We start from the raw sequence: 20,543 nt of genomic DNA, 5'->3' as shown, positions 1-20,543 counted from the left end.
TATATATAATCCAAATCTTTGAAGTTGAACACATCCACGTTATTGTTGGTTACGGAAAAAAGCCTTTCTAACAAAAACCGTTTTCTTTCTTTTCTTTTCAATTTTCCCACCTCCATTCCATTCATGTAACCATTTCTTCTTCTTCTTCTCTACAATGGACGTCGACGGCAAATCCATCGACCGTTCCACTTCCAGAAAACACCAAACCAATAACAACAGCATCGTTGTTGGAACCGACTTCTTAGAGACTAACAAGGCGGACAGAGCAATGTGGCTCTTGAAATGTCCCCAACTTGTTACTCGCGCCCTTTCTAATTCACCTGATGCCCCTTCCCGTCCTGTCGCTAAGGTCATCGTTTCTGTTGACCCACTTCAATCCAATGACGATGATGATTCTTCCTCTACTGAGGTATATGACTACCTCCTGCTTTGGTGTTTGTGGTTTTCCATTGACGCCTCTCTTCTTATTGCATTTTGTGATGTTTCTTACCTGCTTCTGCATGCTTTCCATTTTAGGTCGGCTTGCTTTTTTTTTTTTTTTTTTTTTTTTTCTTTCTTTCTTTTATGTTTCGTTTTATATTCTCTTTATCTTAGGGCTTCGTGTTCGTTTCTGTTTATGCATTTTCCGTTCTTTTTGTTTATAATCCTTTGGAGCTATTCGTTGATTACTCGGACTGCATTTTTTTTCTTTTGATTTTTTTGTTCTTTTCTTGTTTCACTTGTAATTGAAAGTTTTGTTGTTTGTTAAAGTTTCAATGACATGTGGTTAGTCTAATTTGCTTTTTCACTATTGCGTTCTTATGATGCTTTTCTATGAATATGACCCTTCCGGTTTACATGCGTGGTCTCCTAACTTCTAACTGTATTTGGGTAGGATTGCAGTTTTCAGAATATGGGGGGGTCAGGAATTTTTGGAGATTAGAAAAAAGAACAAAGTAATTTAATGGCAGTGTTTTTATTACTCTTCACTGACTAAAGGGTAGGTGCATTTCCTAACTACAAGCTGTTGTTAGTGATCACTATCAGTCCCCATTTTCTCGTCTTAAACCTGCTTTGAGCCTATAGCCTAATGGTTCGGGTCTATGCTCTTGGTCGTGAATATTTCCTCACCATTTTTTCAAAATATTTTGTTTGAGCCGTGGATGGGGCAAAATTTGCACATCGTTACGTTCATGATGTCTTGGACTCCGAGGCAGGGTTTCAACGTGTCAAATTTAAAACTTCAAATGTTTCATGACCTCTACCTTCTGCTCCCGAGTCACTCATTGAGAAATTGGTGATCCATTGTGTAAAATTCTATGTAACTGAAGGGTATAATAGATTGATTCTTATTTCAACAACTAGGTTGGTGGGTCTGCATCGCAAGGTAAATTATCTGGTTTCTTTCTTTTAAAATGGTACTCACTGGGTGTATGAATTGAATGACATTTCTTTTTAAATGGTAGCACATCTGTTAACTGCCTCATGCACGTTGAGCTAGGTACTCTGAAGTTTGGTTAGAGGATGGCCCTGCCCACCAAGGGTTCATCGTATTCTCCACCATGAATTAGGAACCTTGGATGTTACCGTTTTACCTTAAATTTTATTTTATGCCTGGTGGTTATTGTTTGTTTTATATTTTATATCCTGGGTAGGTGGGGGGTAATGGATGGAAAATCTGGGAGTAGGTCTGTTCAGCTGGGTATAAGCTCATAAGATTCTAAAGTATTTGAGGATAAGTTTGCTGAACCTGGAGTTCAGTGCGATTGAATGTAACAATGACTTGTCATTTTTAGCTGGGGAACTATTAAAATATTTTTTGCATCTGTATGGCTGTATATGTGCTAGCACTAGCAGCCTCATGCTGACAGCAATTCTACACTGTATACCCTCTTGGAGTATAGTGATAGCCACTTTTAGTTGGTCTGGTATAAGGTTAGTTTTATTTATTTATTTAATGCAGTGTGTGGATAGTGCGAATCCACCTATTTATGTTATTTATGTTCTATAGGTTTTCTTACAACCAAATTGTATAGGGTCATGTGATTGTCCTATAAATTTAGTTATCTTTGTAAGTTAGCTTGGTTGCTTTGATACTCACACTATGAAGAAAAAATATCTTAAAGTAATAACAGTACTAATCTTTAGATTGTGAAATACTATATTATAAACTAAGTCACTGTTTAAAATTTCTTGCTCTCATCTGAAGGGAAACCAATCGTATTTCCCCTCTAGTTTATTAGCACGTTAAATAAGATGCCCTGTGGAATAGTTGTGACTTGTAAATGGTTTTAGCTAAAACTTACAAGACCTTTGGTTTGACTGCATGGAAGGAGGCTTAGGAGCCTTTTAGTAGGAAAATATATGTTTATCACAATTTAACTGATGACTCATTGCCAATTTGTAGTACTAGCCGTGTCATATTGATGATTTTCTTGCTCTTTTTTAAAAATGAAATGAGCCTCTTAATTAATATAATGAAATGAGACTAATGCTCAAAGTACGAGAGAATTATACAAAGAACTTGAATCTTTAAGGAACAAAGAATCCAGAATTAAAACACACAAACTAACAAAACGGGGACCAAGAGTTTAACAAAGTCCAAACAAGGCAGAAAAACAATCAAAACAGAAACTGAAAAATACATTTAGTAGAAATGAAATGTTGGGAAAGTAAACAAAAGTGCTCCCATGAACCATCACCATGAAAGAAGTAAACTTTGAAGAGCTTGAAGAAAGATGCATCACAAGAGGAGTTTTGAATGGCACGCGTCTAGGTGCAAGGCACAATGTGCGTGCGCTGTTTTGGATAGGTGAGGCGCATTGAGGAAGGCACGCGCCTTTGCATGCCTTCCACAAAGTGCCGAGGCGTGCTTAAGCGCAGTGCCTGTTAGGGTTTTTGTATTTTTTTTTTACAAATTCATCATTTTTTTTAAAGGAGACAAGCTTCTTATATAATAATAGAATCTCAAGGTACAAGAGAATTATACAATGAAAATAATAGAGAAGCCATAAAAGAGAGAGAGCAAGATAGGATCAAGAGGCGCATCCAGACATCTCAACTAGGTTAACACTCCCTTCGCGTCATCATCATGTCCAAAATAGAAGAAACCGAAAAAAAAATACAAATCAAATAGTCCGGGAACATACAGCCACAGAAGAAACAAAGACAGAAACCAAAAACACAGGTGCAATGGAGGGAAAATACAGAATGCCCTCAAAGATAATCTCCTATATCCATGAAAACTGAATAAGAGGTCCTCTAAAACATCAAAGGCCATAAAGATGCAAAAACTTGGTCTTCTTAGAAGTGCAGGAAAATCAGCCCCCCATTAGAGTGGTTGATAAATGAAAGCTGCCCAGTCTAAACAAACATCCTGAATTGAGCAATCCTTGAATTCCACATTCAAAGAACACCATGCATAGTGCAGCCTCCTGCCTTGTCGTGAAAAATGTGCTGACTGCACTCATATCAGATTTCTGCCAATAGTGCTTTTGACATGTTTGCCCAAATTAGTCTCAGTCTCTTTGGCAACAGAGGACCCCTCAATAACAGGAAAACATTTGAGCATAGAGATCCTTCAAAAGCCCAAACTACAATAAAAATAGAAGGGAAACTTCTCCAACATTTAGTGAAATAGGGACATAAAATAAATAAATGTCACAAATCCTCACTATTCTTCATACAAAGAGGGCACCTTGGGGGCAGCAATCACTTGTGGGAGTTTTCTTTGCATGATCAAGGAACAATTTTGGAGACCGAAAGCCATAATCCAAATTAATATGTTGACTCTCCTTGGGCTGCTGGTCTTCCAAAGAGCTTTGAATGTAGCTTTGTTCAGCATGGGGCAAGGTGAGTTGAAAGGGTACTGAGGATCTGCCCGATGGGTCTAAAGACCATACTTTACTGTCTTCCAAATTTGTTACTCTTTTAGAAGAGGAGTAGGAGTAGCATAGATTGGAAATATGGAATTTCCTCATCTTTCAGCAGCCTACGAAACACGATAGACTAAGACTTTGTGGCAGCGTCCCAATGGGCAGCGACTGAACCGTTAGGAAGCAAAGTGATTCTGAAAAGCTTAGAAAATTGAAGATTTAGGGGGATATCACCTGCCCAAGAGTTTGTCCAGAAGGCCAATCTTCTTCCATTTCCAAGCTTGAATGAGGCCAAAATTTTCACCTTCTTCCATGTTCGCTGACCCAAGGGCTTTTTAGGTTGTTTCCAGACATGCTCAAAGTGTGCCAATCAAAAGCTTCACTACCATGGATACTTCTTATTACTTGTCTCAACAGCACAATATCCTCCTTTGTACATCTCCAGCCCCATTTATTAAGGAGAACTGTATTTTGAGTTTTCATCAAATTGATAAGGTGTAACCTTTTTCCATGCCGCCAGATGATTTATTTTGCTGGTAGTTAGAGGGTTATAAATAGGAAGTTGGGGAGGGAAGAAGGGCATGAGGAATTTGGTGAAGAATTAAGGCTGCAACATTCCTTGAAAGAGAGGAAGGGCAGAGGGTTAGGGTTCTTTTACTTTCTATTTAAATATGAAGCTGAAAATTGCCATCATATTAGGTCAACTTAAGATCATCTTTTTGGATACTTGAATTAACATAGATCCATATTATGTGATTAAAAGAATCTTTTGAGGGCCAATCTCTTTGATGGGTCTTTCAAAACTCTTGTGCTCCACGGCACGGTTTTCATTCTCAAATAATCTTCACCCTAGCAAAGGATGCTGCTGGATATTAGGCCAAAATCAGATTCTAGTTGGCTATCAATGACTTCAGATGGGCTGGAACTTCACAAAGGTGAACTTGAGATAAACAATCCAAAGCTTGTTGCTCAACTTCTGGTCTTCTTCATACTGAAACAAAGCATTCAAATCAACTTCTATTGGTTCCTTTTATCTATGCTTTTCTATTTCATCCGATTTCTCAAATTGGTCAAATTCCTCACCGCTTACACTGAATAAGGAGACAAAATCAGCTTTTCTTTTCTTCTGAGATGGATATAGTGGAGTGTGAACTAGAATTCCTCTTTGAAGATTCGCCTTTGCATTGGGGAATGATAAAACACAGTACTTAAATTGTGGAGGGAGAGATTTTTGGGCTTCCGATGTGTTGCTTTTGCTGGGAGCTTGAATCTGTGAACATATTTCTTCTAAAACATTTGGATTAGAATCTGAAAACATCTTTGTCTTGGAAGAAGTCTTCTTGGCTATCTCCATCCTTCTCCTTCTTCTAACAAAATGCTTTGGGAAAGAAATGAAAGGATGCGATGCACTACTTTCTGTTTTTTGGAACTTCGTTTGACCTCCGATCTACCTTTTATTCTGGCCGAAGAAGAGATGGCCGAAGAAGAATTTGAATGAGAAGAAAAAGAATTACTTGTTCCCTTAATGGCACAGTCCTTGTTGGTCTCTGATAATGCAACTGAAGGAAGTGCTAATTGATTCGGGGACAGTGACTCACTGCTGGACGAGATTTGGTTGGATGGGATGGGCCCACTTTCCTTTTGGGCTTTCATTTTGAGAGAAACACCTGAAATTAACTTTAAATCCTGAAGATCCACCTTATTAAGGCTTGAATTCTCATTGGGCGAGATAAAGGACTTGGTTGTACTTTTCTCTGTCATCATTGAAGGGGACTTTTTAACTTCCTCAGCGGAATTCACAGCTGGTTTGCTGCTCTTCTTCTTCGGTTTTTTGCAGGCAATGTGATTTTCCTGACAAGAAGAAGATGAAGACTCACCCGACTCTCCATGATCATCTTTTTTTTAAGGCCTCGAAGGGATTCCTTGAGAAACCAGGTTTTGAAAGGGAAGTAGAAGGAAGCCCCATTTTAAGTTCAAAATATTAAAATCTTCCTCTTCATCTAAAAGAACTCGATTTAGTCTCACTAAATCAATTGGATTAGTAAAGTTTTTTAAGAACAATAACTTTTGGTTCTTCCAGTGCTTCAAAGTCCCTAAAATTGAGAAAAATATTAGTCTGATTTTCATCTGTTAACTTGATCGTTGCTGGCAAGAAAGCACACAGGCTCTGACTAACCTTGATTTTAGCCTCCAAACAGTCAATCATATTCAAAGTATCTAAAGAAATACTTTCATGTCTACCAAAATATGCTCCAATAACATTAAACACATCAGTACTCCAATAATCCAACGGTTAGTTTTTTTTATAGAAATCCAGCCTACATAACCCTTAACCACTTCCGATTGACTGTGCTTGAAGCTATTCCATTTTTCAAGGAGATGAAATGGTCCAAACCTCTGCCGTTTACCTGGATTCTCAACCAACTCTTCAAAGTTGCATAGAGGAGCTTTTATTAAAGCTTTATCCACATATAATGGATTGATGCAAGTTTTTGAATGAGAATGTTCCTCTAAAATTTTGTGATTTTTTTCTAAGCTTTAAAAGCTAAGAAATGGGTCAATGACTCACAGGCTGCTGAAATATTCCTTGAAGACTCCACTTTTCTTATGAACCCAATAAGATTGAAGACCATGATTTTTTAATAGTACTCACAAGCATTGTTGTCCTCTTTTTGATAATCCATCAAATTGGTTGTGACGACTTTCATCTGCAGAGCCAGCAATTCTGTCATCTTAGAACTCTTCGTCTTTAGAGCTTCTTTGCTTGCTGATCCGAGGGAAAAACATTTAATATTTCAACGAATAAAACCCATCCTGGCAATTTTAGACCCAATGGAATATGAAGAAGGGGCTCTGGTTTCAGGCCAAATGATACATTTCATCACCCATCCTGAAGTGCCTAAAAATTTAGAAATCTTGACGACCTCAGCCTCATCCTAAGCCCTCTGTATAAAGAAAGAAGAGCTCTGTCCTTGAAGGAACTCCGAAATTCGATCCATGAACCAGTCTAAGTGAGACTTGACTAATGGCAAGGATTTTTTGTATTCCACATCTTCCACGAAGAACTTACCCTCTTCAAACCCAATGCAGAAATAGGAATCGTTTATCTTGCAACTATGAACATCCATGTTTTAGTTTTTTGAGCTGAAAAGTAACTTGAGAGGGCTGTGGGCCTATCTGGATGGACAAAAGGAGGCTGCTGGAAGCTACCGATCAGAGGAGAAGGAAGACTGAGGGGGAGAGAGATGTGAAAGAGGACGAGAGAGGAGAGAGGACCTCTTAGTTAGTTATTGAGATTATATCTCCTTTTTTACGATTAGGCCAACCATGATGGTTATTTTCTTGCTTCTTAATCATTTTCAACTGCATTTAAAGCACATTTCCAAGATAGTTCATAGTTATTTCTTCTTTAGTAAATTATTCCTTTGTCATAGAGGATGGAAAATTTATTCATGGAGTCACAACAAATCCATATGTTGATGAGAGCACACAATTAACATTATAAATTTTAATTTCATGAAAAACACAGTCTACTTGTATTTATGATATATATCTGACAACAAACAAGTTTAAGCTTGAGTCTCTTGACATATAATCCTAAGAAAAAGTTGCAGTGATTGTTTCATAACACAAGACTTTGGCCTTTCAATTATCTCATCTAAATCTTCTAATTTCCTTAAGGCACTGGTAATTTATTATTAGTATAAGAGGTTGGGGATAGACCCCTTTGTTTACTTTCACATGATAAATCATTTGGATAAAGGTCCCTTATCCATAATAGGAGAATTTTACATTAGCCTAGGGTGAAGGGTATCTTTGGGGTCTTAGAGTCCTTTTGACTGATCTTGTACCAATTTTCTCAATGGTGAATCCCTCTCCCTATTTATACTCTATCTTGTTGTGGAAGACGGAAAATTTTCAAGAACGTTCTCATGTTATAGGCCTTTTATGGAAGAGTTACGACTTCATATTGATTTGCAAGGAAGTTACCCTCCAAGATATGGTCATAATGTTGTATTCTATGTAAAATTGCGTTAGAGGATGTGGACCATCTTCTATGGAGTTGGAATTTTGCCTTTTTGATTCAGAGTAGTTTTTTTAGCTATCTAGTTTTCATTTAGTGCAATCTTGGAGTTGTAGCTTTATGATTGAGGATTTTTTTTTTTTCTTCATCTAGTCTTTCAAGGAAGAGTGTTTTTTGTTGCATATTAGGACGTGTGATTTTGTGGGATTTTAGGGTGAGGGGAATGATATAATCTTTAGAATGTGTGGTCGGACTTCAATTGTTGTTTGGTCTTTCATTAGGTTACATGATTTTTCTAGTCTTAGAGGTTTAGGCTCTTTGTATTTTAATAACATCCTAGAGGGGAATCTTTTCTTTGATCAATATTCTCTCTCCTCTCTCTGTTATCTTCTCCTTTGATTTTCTTCACCTTCCTAGTTATCTCTTTGGCATCTTCAATCCTTGGCTTCACTTTCAGTCATCTTCGAGGTTTCTTCGGCTTAGTTCTTGCTCATGGAAGTAGCAAGTAGCAAAATACTTCATACGCACTTTTGCGTTTGGCTAGAAAACGACCAGTTTCATGTGGAGGGTGTGGATGCTCAACTATCCGTAGTCGTCTCAGAAGCCCATCTGAATGGGTTCCTAGCAGCGATAGCTAAGTTAGTCAGAGGCTCAAAGGATCGTTTCTTTCTGAAGCTTGGGGAGTTTGACCGTGGGAGAATGAAGCTCTCAAAGTTTAGATCCGACATTGGCTGGGTTTTATGTTGTGATTTCTGGCCGACTTCAGGTGGGCATTCAACAATTAGGGTTTCTTGAAGGGAAGACAAAAAGGGGTGGTTGTCCTTCCTTCAGCTGTTGGAACGATTCTTATCAAATTTGGAGTATAAGAAATGGTTCTCGAGCCATCGCCTTCCATCTCAACTCCCTTCGCAGGTCATAGATTGTCTTATGCTGATAGCTTTAAGGCCAAGGATGTAAAGGTCTTATGTTTTATGGACCACATTTACTAGCTCTATGTCATTTCCCTTCTCAATTTTTCGGATATGGTGAGGATGCTAAGGGGGTGTCAACCTAACTGAGAAGTCTGGGTGCGTCTATTGATACCTAATTCTTTAATTGATCATTGTATAACCCTCTTGTACTTTGAGCTCTGTCTCTTAGTATAATACTTCTGTACTTTGAGGTTAAGTCTCATTTATTATCATTAATAAAGAGGCTTGTCTCCGTGTTCAAAAAACCATCCTAGATGGGAGGGTCAAATACCTCAAATTACCCAACTATCTTGTAAATTTTCATTATTTACATTTCAATATAGATTGATTGTGTTTTAGTTCCTATCATAATTATTCTCTTAGGGGTTGGTGATAAGTTAGGAGGTTTCATTGAGTTTGCGGAAGAAAATTCGAGCCTCATTAACTGCTTGGAAGTGAATATCAAAGTTAGAGGGAACTATTGCGGCTTCATTCCGGCGGATTTTGAGCTGATAGAAGGACCCGATTCTTATCTTGTGCAGGTGGTTTCCTTCCAAGATCCCAATCTCCTTATTGATAAAGTCGCCGGAATCCATGGATCCTTCTCGCCGGAACAAGCTGAGAAGTTCTTCAAAGGTCCGGGCGGCCCGGATCCGAATCCGATTGATATTTGGCGTGTGGAGAAGTCGAACTCAAGGCTGACAGTTTTCGCTTTTCAGAATTCTGAGATGGTGAGTACGGCGACAGAAGAAGCTGGAAAATTCTGTCCTTCTCTGCAAACTGACGGAGAGATTAGAGGTACAAATTTAAATTTGCCGCCCAAGCAAACCCTAATGGATTTGACTAATAAATTGGGCTTGACCAATGAAGTGGGCCTCATTTCAGATGTGGGCTTCCCTGATTTAAAAGGGAAAGGCATAGCAGTGGATGAAGTCCTTAGTCAACAGCCCACTAATACTAAAAAGCAAACTGGGCTTTTTATTAGAGAGAACTCCCAAGCTACCCGTGCCAATCATCCCCTGTTACTAAAACTGCCCAAGCCCACCAAAATTAAATTTGCAGAAAAGGAAGAAATTCGACCTTTCTTTAAAAACAGCGTGATCTGCTCCACGAACCAACCTGACGGCAGGGGAGACTCATCAACCTCAACGTTCATATCAGACCGCATTCATGGTGAAATAGATCCAACTTTGGACGTTTCTATTTCTAGCCCGGGCAGCCTCATATCTGAAAATAAATTTGCTCCTCTTGAAGCCGACGAAGTGCAGCACATCTCGGATTTTTCCTCCGACGTCCAAAGACTCTTCCACGAGGTAAGCACCACGGAAAGAGGCAGGGAAGAGGGTCTCCAGATAATAGCTGTTGAGGATACCAGTGAGCCTCCTTTTTCCAATGAAGAATTACTCGAAATTGAAAGCATAACCGAGTTAGAACCAGCAGCTTCTATACAGAATCCTTTTCCATTGAGTAAGGAGGTGATAGCGGCTCTACTTGAATATGATCTATGCATTCGGGCTGTAACCAGAAAAGGGAAACAACATAGGAAGGGTGGGGCCTCCTCGAACAACAACAAAAAGCTTACTAGAGAAGTCAAAGCACTGCTAGGTAGTTGGGAAAGGGAAGCCCAAGCGGAAAAAGATCATAATAAGCCGGGCTGTGAGGGTGATCCATGTTAGTTATCTCTTGGAATGTAAGGGGTATTAATGCTCGCCCCAAAAGAGCGATTGTGAAAGAGTTGCTTACGAAATTCAACCCAGACGTGGTAATTCTACAAGAAACTAAAGTAAGCAGTGTCGATCGTCAGTTGGTGAAGTCCGTTTGGAGTAGTCGGTTTGTTGGATGGGCTTCCTTAGAGGCTTATGGGTCGTCGGGTGGTATTCTTATTTTGTGGAAAGAGGATTCACTCACGGTAGATGACTCAATTCAAGGGGAGTTCTCTGTTTCTATTCATTGTAAACTCAATGCTGGTTTCTGTGGATGGATAACAGGTGTTTACGGCCCCTCATCTTATAAACGTAGAGACCAATTCTGGATGGAGCTTTCTAGCCTATATGGCTTGTGCAACGATAACTGGTGCGTAGGGGGTGACTTCAATGTAGTCAGATGGTTGAATGAGAAGAGCTCCGACACTCGCCCGACTAGAAGTATGCTTCGTTTTAACAACCTGATTGAGGAATTGGACCTGGTGGATATTCCCTTCCGAAACGGAAGGTTCTCTTGGTCCCGATCAGGGGTCAGGCCCGCTGCTTCAAAGCTCGACAGATTCCTTCTTTCCAAGCCTTGGATGGAGTTCTTTAGAGAAGTAAGTGTGGAAAGACTTCCTCGTACCACATCGGATCACTTTCCGATAATTTTAAAAATGGGGGCTCATTCCTGGGGTCCCACACCTTTTAGATTTGAAAATGCTTGGCTGGATCATCATCTTTTCTTTAAAAATGTTGAGAACTGGTGGGGCAGTTTGGAGGCTGATGGCTGGCCTATATTCTCTTTCATGGAAAAGCTAAAAGGTCTGAAAGCCATACTAAAAAGTTGGAATAAGGAGACTTTTGGTAATATTTTCTCCCAAAAACAGGTGCTGATTGATAAGATTAACTCTTTTGACTCACTTGAAGAGTCAAGCTGTCTCAACGAGGCAAATGTGAAGGAAAGAGAAAACTGTAGAGGGGCTCTGCTTGATTTGATTGCGAAAGAGCAGAAGTTGTGGATTCAGAAGTCGAAGCTTCATTGGCTTAGGGAGGGGGAGGAAAACTCAAGCTTCTTTCATAGATGGGTTTCGGCTCGCAAAAGTAAGAGTATTATTTCCTCCTTGGTTAGTATTGATGGGAAGACTCTTGTCACAGAGAAGGAGATTGTGGATGAGATCCTTAGCTTCTTTTCAATGTTATATGGCACAAGGGTCTCCTCGCCGTTTATTTGCGACGGTCTTAATTGGAGAGGCCTTAGCTTACAGGATTCGAATTTACTTGAGGCTCCTTTTACCGAAAAAGAAATTAGAGAAGCTGTTTTTGATATGGGTTGTCTCAAGTCCCCTGGCCCTGATGGCATGACTGGAGAGTTTTATAAAAAATCATGGAACATTCTGAAGCCCGACCTCGTAAGGGTGTTCCAAGATTTTTTTAAAAACGGAGTTATTAATAGAAGATGTAACGAGACTTATATTTGCCTCATCCCCAAAAAGAAAGAGGCGGGCCGTGTCAGTGACTTCAGACCAATTAGCTTGATTACCTCCTTGTATAAAATTATCTCCAAGGTGCTTGCTTCAAGGCTTAAAAAAGTTCTTCCATCGATAATTAATGACTCTCAAATGGCTTTTGTGGAGGGAAGGCAAATCCTTGATGCTATCTTAACTGCTTCCGAGGCTGTTGACGAATGGTCTTTAAGAGGCAGAAAAGGCGTGCTTTTGAAGCTCGACCTGGAGAAAGCTTATGATAAGGTGGATTGGTCTTTTCTTGATATGATCATGAAACTTAAAGGCTTTGGTAAGAGATGGAGGAAATGGATTTGGGGATGCTTGTCGACAACTAATTTCTCCATAATTGTCAATGGGAGGCCTAGAGGGAAAATTATTGCTAAAAGGGGCATTCGTCAAGGTGATCCTCTTGCTCCTTTTCTTTTTACGATTGTGGGAGATGCTCTTAGTTGCCTTATCCACTACTGTAATGAGAAAAGGAGTTTAAGAGGCTTTCATTTTGAGAACCTGACAGAAGATTTAACCCATCTTCAGTACGCAGACGACACGCTTCTTTTCTCTTCCTGGGAGGATGGAAATCTAGAGAACTGGTGGAAGGTGGTTAATATCTTCCTTATGGGAGCCGGTCTTTCCCTTAACAAAGCTAAAACATCCCTGATTGGCATTAACCTTAGCAATGATGACTTAGCTCCTTTTAGTGAATCTACGGGATGCTCGGTTGATAATCTTCCCTTTAAATATTTGGGCTTCTCTATTGGAAGGGGTCATAATAGAAAAGAGATGTGGAACAATCTTGAAGAGAGATTCAGACACAAATTTGATAGGTGGAGGAATGTATCCCTCTCCAAAGGGGGTAGACTAACTCTGGTGCAATCAGTTCTCAACAGCCTCCCTTGTTATCTCTTCTCCCTTGCTCAAGCTCCAGTTGGCATTATTAATAGATTGGAACAGATGATCAGGAAGTTTGTTTGGACAGGTGGATCTACGAATCCAATTGCTCATCTCGTCAACTGGGAATGCACTTCCGCCCCAACTTGTTACGGTGGTCTTGGGATTGGCTCTTTTAGGCAAAAGAATATTGCTCTTCTCACTAAGTGGTTTTGGAGGTTTAGCAAGGAAGAAACCTCTTTATGGAGGCGATTAATTGTGGCCATCTATGGTTTAGATGAGAATGGGTGGTCTACCAAAAATCCAAACAGGGGAAAATCTCATAGATTATGGGCTGGTATTTTAAAGCATAAGGAGATATTCTTCAATTTTTCTGCTTTTGTGTTGGGAAAAGGAACAAAAATCAAATTTTGGAAGGATAAATGGTGTGTCGCGGAAACACTTGCAGAAAAATTCCCTAACTTATTCTCTTTGGCGCTAAATAAGGAAGCTTATGTGGCTGATTGCTGGTGTACTGCTACTCATTCTTGGAATTTGGGCCTTAGAAGAAATATGCTCGACAACGAGATTGCCAATGCAGCCTCAGCTTTAGAAATTCTTCACTCGTGGGCCCCCACTGAAAGGAATGATAGTCTTAAATGGATTCCTAACATAAATGGCAACTTCACTACAAAATCTACTTTTCTTAACTTAACTAAGAGATCTCCCAACATTGCCGTTCCCTTGATTCGTCAGATTTGGAAGAATAAAATCCCGAAGAAGGTGAAGTTTTTCTTATGGTCGCTTGCTTACAGAAGCCTCAACACCCATGAGAAACTACAAAAAAAAATTCAGAACACTTTGCTTAGCCCCTCGATGTGTTGCCTATGCGCTAAAGATGAGGAAACGTTGGATCATTTATTTCTACATTGTCCCTTCACAAGAAAAGCTTGGTACACTCTGTTTGGTATTTTCGATTTGGAGCTTTGCCTTCCTAGCAAGATTGATAGATGGATGATTGAAGGTCTTAACTTTAGAGGTTACAGCCCTAAAGGAAACATCTTATGGAAATGCGCGACGCGTTCCCTTTTGTGGAGCATTTGGAAAGAAAGGAATAGCAGAATCTTTGACGATAGATTTAATTCTTTTGATTCTTTTTGGACTGTGGTTCAACACACAGCCTCTTGGTGGAGTACGAATTACACCAAACACTTTTGTAATTATAGCCTTTCTATGATTTTCAACAATTGGAAGGCCATTATGTCTTAGTTCCTTAGCTTCTTCCGGGGAGGGCCCTCTCATCCCTCGCCCTTAGGCTGTTCTGTTTTGTTATATGAATATACTTGTCTCTTATCAAAAAAAAATAATTATTCTCTTAGTTCCATTTCTTGCTTGATTTGAGTCCTCTTTTATTGATTGGCTCCTTTTGTTTGGACTTAATTTTTTTTAATATCCTTGCATTCTTTCATTTGTTTCAATAAAAGCTCAGTTTCTAATTAAGAAAAATATTCTTCTATTACTATTAGTTATATGTGCCTAAGGTACACTTGCAAATTTGAAAAAAGCTACCAGTTATTAGTTACCAAGTTGGGCCGAAACCTTTTTTAAGGATGGCTTCTTACATTGGCTATTATATTAAAGAAGAAACATGAGAATAATTATATCAACAACCATTTTTTGCTTTCTTCAACTAACAATGGCTCTGTGATTTTAGTTCACCATGGAATTGGCTAGCACCGACTCTGGAAATGCATTAAGGTCCTACTCATTGAATATGTCTACAGACTTCATTCCAATGTCTGTATTTTCCGAGTCATCACAAGGTTAGTTTATGGCACTCTGGCCTGCTCGTTAGAAAATGACCCATGAATATGATGTTTCAAATGTTTGCTTGTAATAAGCTGAATGAACTATTACCTGATTGTGATTTGAGATTGAATTTATAGTATGTGTTCAACTGATATTGACATCTTCGTCAATCTTGGATGTGAATAGCTATTTTTATTGATTTCAAAAATCAGACCATATGCGAATTAAGAATTAATTTCACAATTTGTATGATTCAATATTAGTTAATCATTTTATACTAGTAAAATCATGAGTTTGATCATCAATAGCCCTCAGCTTGTTTCTATTATCTCTTTTGAATTGAGGTTTGGGCCTATCTCTTGATGCACTTCTTGCTGGATATTTATAGTGTGTTTATTGTTTAAAAAGAAAAAAGAAAAAAAAAAAACTTTACGTGGGAGTTCGTATGAGAGACTGCGTTTAGTTGAACCCACACCATCATTGTTAAGCCTTCCAAGTTCCATCCCTTTCTGTGTTGTTTCCTTCAATAATCCTCTTTAATTCCTTTTCTGTCCAACATCTGACGTGTCGAGACTCAGTCAGGTACCTTACAATATTTGGAGTCTTTTATAAACTAATTGTATCTGAAAGCTATTAAAGTGGACTACTGATCTCATACGGATGAATAGTATTACTATATCTGATGAAAACTAAAACATCTTTCAGCAGCTAGGGATGTAGTAATTTATCTCAATGCACATAGCGCCAGTTACTGATCAAATTCAGCAGAAACATTGCGTATTTGTATTAACAAGAGTTCTTAATCATTTGTTGTCATGACACATTTATAAGTTCTTTCCAGCATATGGTGCTGAGGTTTTATAATGTTAGTAGAGGAAATTTTCATTAAGCGAGTTATAGTATGGAAAACTCGTATTTAATTATCAGCATGATCAATTTTGAAAATTTCTACTTTACATGGCAAACAATAAGTTGTGTAGTAGAGGTCAACTGCTAGAAATCTGTAGCACGGCAGCTATAGCTTCTATTTTTCATCTTGAATTTTTATAATTATTTACTGGATAAACATATATAACTGATAAACTCTGTGGGTGTACTGAAAATGCTTCAAATTCTTCTTTCATTTTAGGGAAGTTTACCATTGAAGGGAAAATACTGAACAAATTTGACATGAAGCCACATGATCAGAATCTTGAGAGGTATGGGAAACTCTGTCGTGAAAGAACTCACAAGTCTATGACCAAAAGCAGACAGATTCAGGTTTCTTTTTTCACTTGTGTTATGCAGCGTACTTGGGTGTTTGGTCTCTTTCTTTATTGTTCTCACGTTCTCTTGGTTAACATTTCCAAATATTCTATATAGGTGATTGATCATGTCACAGGAGGACATATGAGGCCTATGCCAGGGATGGACGTATTGTCATTTGGAGCTGCAGTAATTATACTACCTTCATTTCTTCTTTGATATCATTATCAAGTTAAATTTTGATTTCGCCTGTGCTGTATTACATTCCCTCGTAGCCAGTCAGAAGTTTGCCCAAATGCTTCCAAGAATTTTTTTAAAGATGCTAATTTTGGTACAGGAGAAGAAGAAAGTGGTGAGCAAGGGGTCGGAGACAAAACGGTTGAGAAAGGAGCGTGGAGAATTGGAGAAGATTATTTTTAAGCTTTTTGAAAGACAGCCATATTGGACGTCAAAACAATTGATTCAAGAGACTGACCAACCTGAAGTAAGATTTATCTTTGACTTATTTTTCGTTCTTTTATATTATTTTACTATTTTCATTTTTATGAAACAAAGAAAGAGCATTGACTTATCCAAAAGGAATACAGTCTATAGAATCGAAGGGTTGGAAGGGTGAAAAACTCCTTCCCTCAGATTAAACTTTGGGCTAAGCTACAATTACAAAATTTTTCTTGTTTTCAGATCTCATAAGGTAGAGTTCGATTGTACACCTTTCAGATACTAAGCTTGCATGTATAGTTTATCATGTAGTTTATTTCGTTTATATAAAATAGAAACCATATCGATAAATACAAATATAGATAAATGAAACTGTGGTTTTATGCCGAATCTTTTAACTTGTGACTAGAGTCTTACATTGTTTGTTACTGACCTGAACATAATTCTGGAATATAAAAATAAATCACTCCCAATTTTTCATTTAGAAAAAGGTCACTCATCTCTCAAACATATGCAATATGCATCTTTGGAAAAAATGCAAATGGACTGCTCACCTGAAACACTGCAGTTGTAATTGATATCTTGAATATGCTTCTTGTTAGGCTACCACGAGGTTTGATTAAAGCCTGAAACATCCACTCTTTCTTTTTCTTTTTCTGTTTGCAGCAATATATGAAGGAAATACTTAAAGACCTTTGTGTCTACAACAACAAGGGTGTTCACCAAGGAACGTATGAGCTGAAGCCAGAATACAGGGAATCAAGTGAGGACACGAAACCACGATAAGTGAGGAATGTTCCAAGAACTGGGAAATGGGTTTGGTTTTGGTATTTGACTGAAGCTTTGTGTGTGGAGGGAAGGGGGCTCTGCTCTTTTCTTTGGTTTGAAGTGTAGGCTTAGGACTTCCCCGTTCTGGAGTCATCAGTAACCACTGAAATTTTGTAGAAATGCGAACCCATCGTTTCTTTTTTCGGGAGGGGGTATATTATTGTACATAGTGATTACGGTTGTTTGGTGCTTTTAATCCTAATTTCTGTTTAAAGTTCTTTTGTAATTTGTAAGTATTGATTGAATGCGGTCTCTACTTAAAGTTAAACTCATGGAATATCACATAAGATATACCTCAGGAAGGCTCTCTTGTTTCCAGCTTCATATGCGCATTTTCCATTTCATCTTCTTTACTGTTAAAAGTCTGGTTCATTATTTTTTCATTTGTTGGGAAAAAAACGAGTTAGATTGGGTAGATGGAGTCATTTTGTAATTAGATTTATTTGTTTGTTTTTATAATAGATGGAATCATTTTGTAATTAGATTTATTTGTTTGTTTTTTAATGAAATAAACTGATGGAGAGTTATAGTAAATAAATGACCCAATTTGAAAAATATACTAAAAATATAGCACAAGAATAAAATATTTGTACAAGTAGCAAATGTTGATCTGTTAGTTGATATTTTTTTAAAAAAAAAAACATGTCAAGTATGCTCTTTAGTGACGATCACTTGTAAAAGTCATCACTGATAGTTGATATAATGGCAACTAATAACACATTTATAAAATTGAAAGCCTCACTAATAGCACTTATATCTATTAGGTGATAGCTACTATATTTGATAATTGCTAGCAATAATATATTTTAATTTGAGAAATTTGAGAAGAAACGCTAAAAGGTTGGTTGGACGTGATATGCGATTATTTATTTTTGTACTATATATATTATATTAATTTGGACTAAAATGTCTAAATGATCCTTTATTGAGCTATTAAGCAAAAGAAAAAAAAGGTTGAAGGATGGAACATAGAAAGGAAGAAATAAGAAATCAAAAGAAATAATAAGGCTAGTTAATAAAATGATTTTTAAACTTTTTTTTTCTTTGAAACTTATCTTCCAATTTTTTTAATTTTAGAAACATTTAACTAGGGATGAAATCTGGTTAAGTAGGGATGAAATCGGATTAGGTTGGATTGGGTTGTGAGACATTCTCAACCCAACTCATATTTTCGAATTATATGGGTTGACAACCCGAATTTAGTTTCTAACCCAACATGTAAAATATGAATTTGATTATACGATTGTATAGTTTTTTTTTCTTTTTCGTTTTTAGTTTCTAATGGTTATAAAAAAGTTCAAATTTGTTACATTTAAATTTCAAACATACATAATTCAAAATTTCATACAATAAATTCAAAGTTTATATACCTAATTTGTTTTTTTATTATATATATATTATATTAATTTGGGTTGTGTTGAGTTGAACCGAATTTTTCGACCCTCCAACCTGAGATCCAATCCAACCTAAAAAAATGTTTTTTTAGCCCACCCCAATCCATGTATTTTAACGTAACCCAACTCAACCTTTATAATATGGGTTGGGTAGTTCGGGTTATTCGGATTCAACTCATATTCTTACATCCCTAATGTAGATCACATGAGCCAAATATGATTGAAATTTTTTTAGCCCAACCCAATCCATGTATTTTAACGTAACCCAACTCAACCTTTATAATATGGGTTGGGTAGTTCGGGTTATTCGGATTCAACTCATATTCTTACATCCCTAATGTAGATCACATGAGCCAAATATGATTGGAAAATAGTTTAATTTTAGGAAAAAGACACAAGGGTTGCATAACACTAGCTTTATTTTGAAGAATTTCTGGATAAATCCACTGGGAATCTGGTCTTTGTTCCTCCAAATAAGTATAGAGGACTTTAATATGAAGAATTTAATCAAAAGTACACCCATTTTGGTTAAGTATTGAAATGTTTGAAGTTTGTGTATTGAATATGAAAAATTATGGTAAACGGTGTAAAAATGTGATTTTATTTCTTAAGATTGGAATTCATGTACACATCTTTAGTACATTATCTTACTTATGTTATTTTAAGCATATCATATAACGACAAGAATATTTAGAATTTTGATGCTCGATTTTGGTTTGTTTTACCGATCGAGAGGAAATAAGTCAAGTTTACCGATCAGGAAACTAGCTTGAGACTGTGAGTGACAAAACAAGTTTTGAAAATGATTTCTAAAATTATTATTTAGGATTTCTAAAATCAACTACGGTTGATTTCAAATTTATGAACGATACATTGTTTTGTACGATTATTTTTCAAGCATGAGTTTTGAACTTACTTGTCTTAATAAAATTTACATATGAGCACATGATTATTGAGTTTCTGACAAGGTAGTTGAAATGATTTCGTTTTAAGCAAAGTATGTATTATCAAGTATTGCTTTAAGATTTCCATTTTTTCACGAACAAGCTGAGTAAGCTTGAGTTTTACGCAAGATAAAGATAAGCAAGCATGTTTTCATGTTTTCATGTGATTTTCTAAGATTTCTATTGACTACATGATTGTGGTATTGAGCTTGAGACTGTATGGTATCATGTCCACACAGATTATATGTTTCTTTGTTGATGTTGAGTGTACTCCGTGACAACGATTCTTTCAGAGGTGATGGACGTGCACACTACATCATAAAGTTAGTATTGCTATGAAATATTGGTTACACTGAACGAGCCCTACACAACGTAGATTTGTCATATTAGTTAAAATATTTAATATATATGAAATGTCTTGCTAGATTTTAGTGACATACTTGCTGAGTATTTGAGGAAGCTATTCTCACTACATGTTCATATTTAACGTTTTGCTTAAACAAATTTACACATAATTAAAGGTTTATCATGTGCAATATGATTTCTAGGTTAACAATTTTAAATTTAGTCACTTACTGAACCTTTATAGCTCACCCTTTTAAAATGGAGTTCCAAATGTCTGATACATTGCCACAGTCCATTAGAAGCTTCTAGTTTGATTTTCAGTACGTGGGTGGAGTTGTATAATGTGTTTGTATAATCCTATATGTTTGACCTTGTAAAACATTAGTAAAGTGTTGTAGCAATTTCATCTTGTAAATTATTATATGTTGGATTACGAATGCCTCTATTAGGTTTACTTTCCATATCAGTAAGTTAAGTCAAGGCTGCACTCATGTGTATTTATGAGTTTATCATTGATTCGTTGTGTTGTGTTACATGTTAAGTATTTCACATATAAGACTAACATGTTTATAGCAGGGTCATCAAGTATCATTAGAAGATAGCGATGTCGAAAGGCTTCACGTCGTCTCTCGGGCTAAGCTATCAGGTAGTTCGG

The 20,543-nt window shown here is 37.2% G+C and overlaps 1 protein-coding gene and 1 long non-coding RNA gene across 4 annotated transcripts; one reads left to right on the top strand and one right to left on the bottom strand.

Moving 5' to 3' along the window:
• Positions 1-14: 14 nt before the first annotated feature.
• Positions 15-17,529, top strand: LOC101212641 (general transcription factor IIF subunit 2). 3 transcript variants are annotated; one of them, XM_031885536.1, is made up of 7 exons: positions 25-409; positions 9,371-9,559; positions 14,600-14,708; positions 15,824-15,954; positions 16,057-16,128; positions 16,277-16,423; positions 17,044-17,529. In XM_031885536.1, the coding sequence occupies exons 1-7, from the start codon at positions 155-157 to the stop codon at positions 17,161-17,163; spliced, it is 1,023 nt and encodes a 340-aa protein (XP_031741396.1). In that variant the 5' UTR covers positions 25-154; the 3' UTR covers positions 17,164-17,529. The 3 variants fall into 3 exon arrangements, with proteins under 3 accessions (XP_004143805.1, XP_031741396.1, XP_031741395.1); XM_004143757.3 differs by lacking the exon at positions 9,371-9,559 and having other exon boundaries at positions 15-409; XM_031885535.1 differs by lacking the exons at positions 25-409; positions 9,371-9,559 and adding an exon at positions 9,635-10,141.
• On the bottom strand, positions 15,020-17,058 carry LOC116403841. Its single transcript, XR_004216725.1, has 2 exons — positions 16,932-17,058; positions 15,020-15,280 (listed from the first exon to the last, which is right to left on the bottom strand). It is a non-coding gene; the product is annotated as an uncharacterized LOC116403841 (long non-coding RNA).
• Positions 17,530-20,543: the final 3,014 nt, after the last annotated feature.

The sequence above is a fragment of the Cucumis sativus genome, chromosome 5, assembly GCF_000004075.3.
Source record: "Cucumis sativus cultivar 9930 chromosome 5, Cucumber_9930_V3, whole genome shotgun sequence".
Classification (NCBI taxonomy): domain Eukaryota; kingdom Viridiplantae; phylum Streptophyta; class Magnoliopsida; order Cucurbitales; family Cucurbitaceae; genus Cucumis; species Cucumis sativus.
Note: the sequence above shows the minus strand (reverse complement) of the source record. Positions and strands in the feature narration are given on the sequence as shown.

What these genes read in the sequence shown, in the direction of transcription:
- LOC101212641 (XM_031885535.1), top strand. Translation starts at nt 9,662, where the DNA reads ATGGATTTGACTAATAAATTGGGCTTGACCAATGAAGTGGGCCTCATT. An exon ending in ATTTTCCGAGTCATCACAAG is followed by an intron (nt 14,709 to 15,823) that starts GTTAGTTTATGG and finishes CTTTCATTTTAG; the next exon opens with GGAAGTTTACCATTGAAGGG. An exon ending in AAGAGACTGACCAACCTGAA is followed by an intron (nt 16,424 to 17,043) that starts GTAAGATTTATC and finishes TTCTGTTTGCAG; the next exon opens with CAATATATGAAGGAAATACT.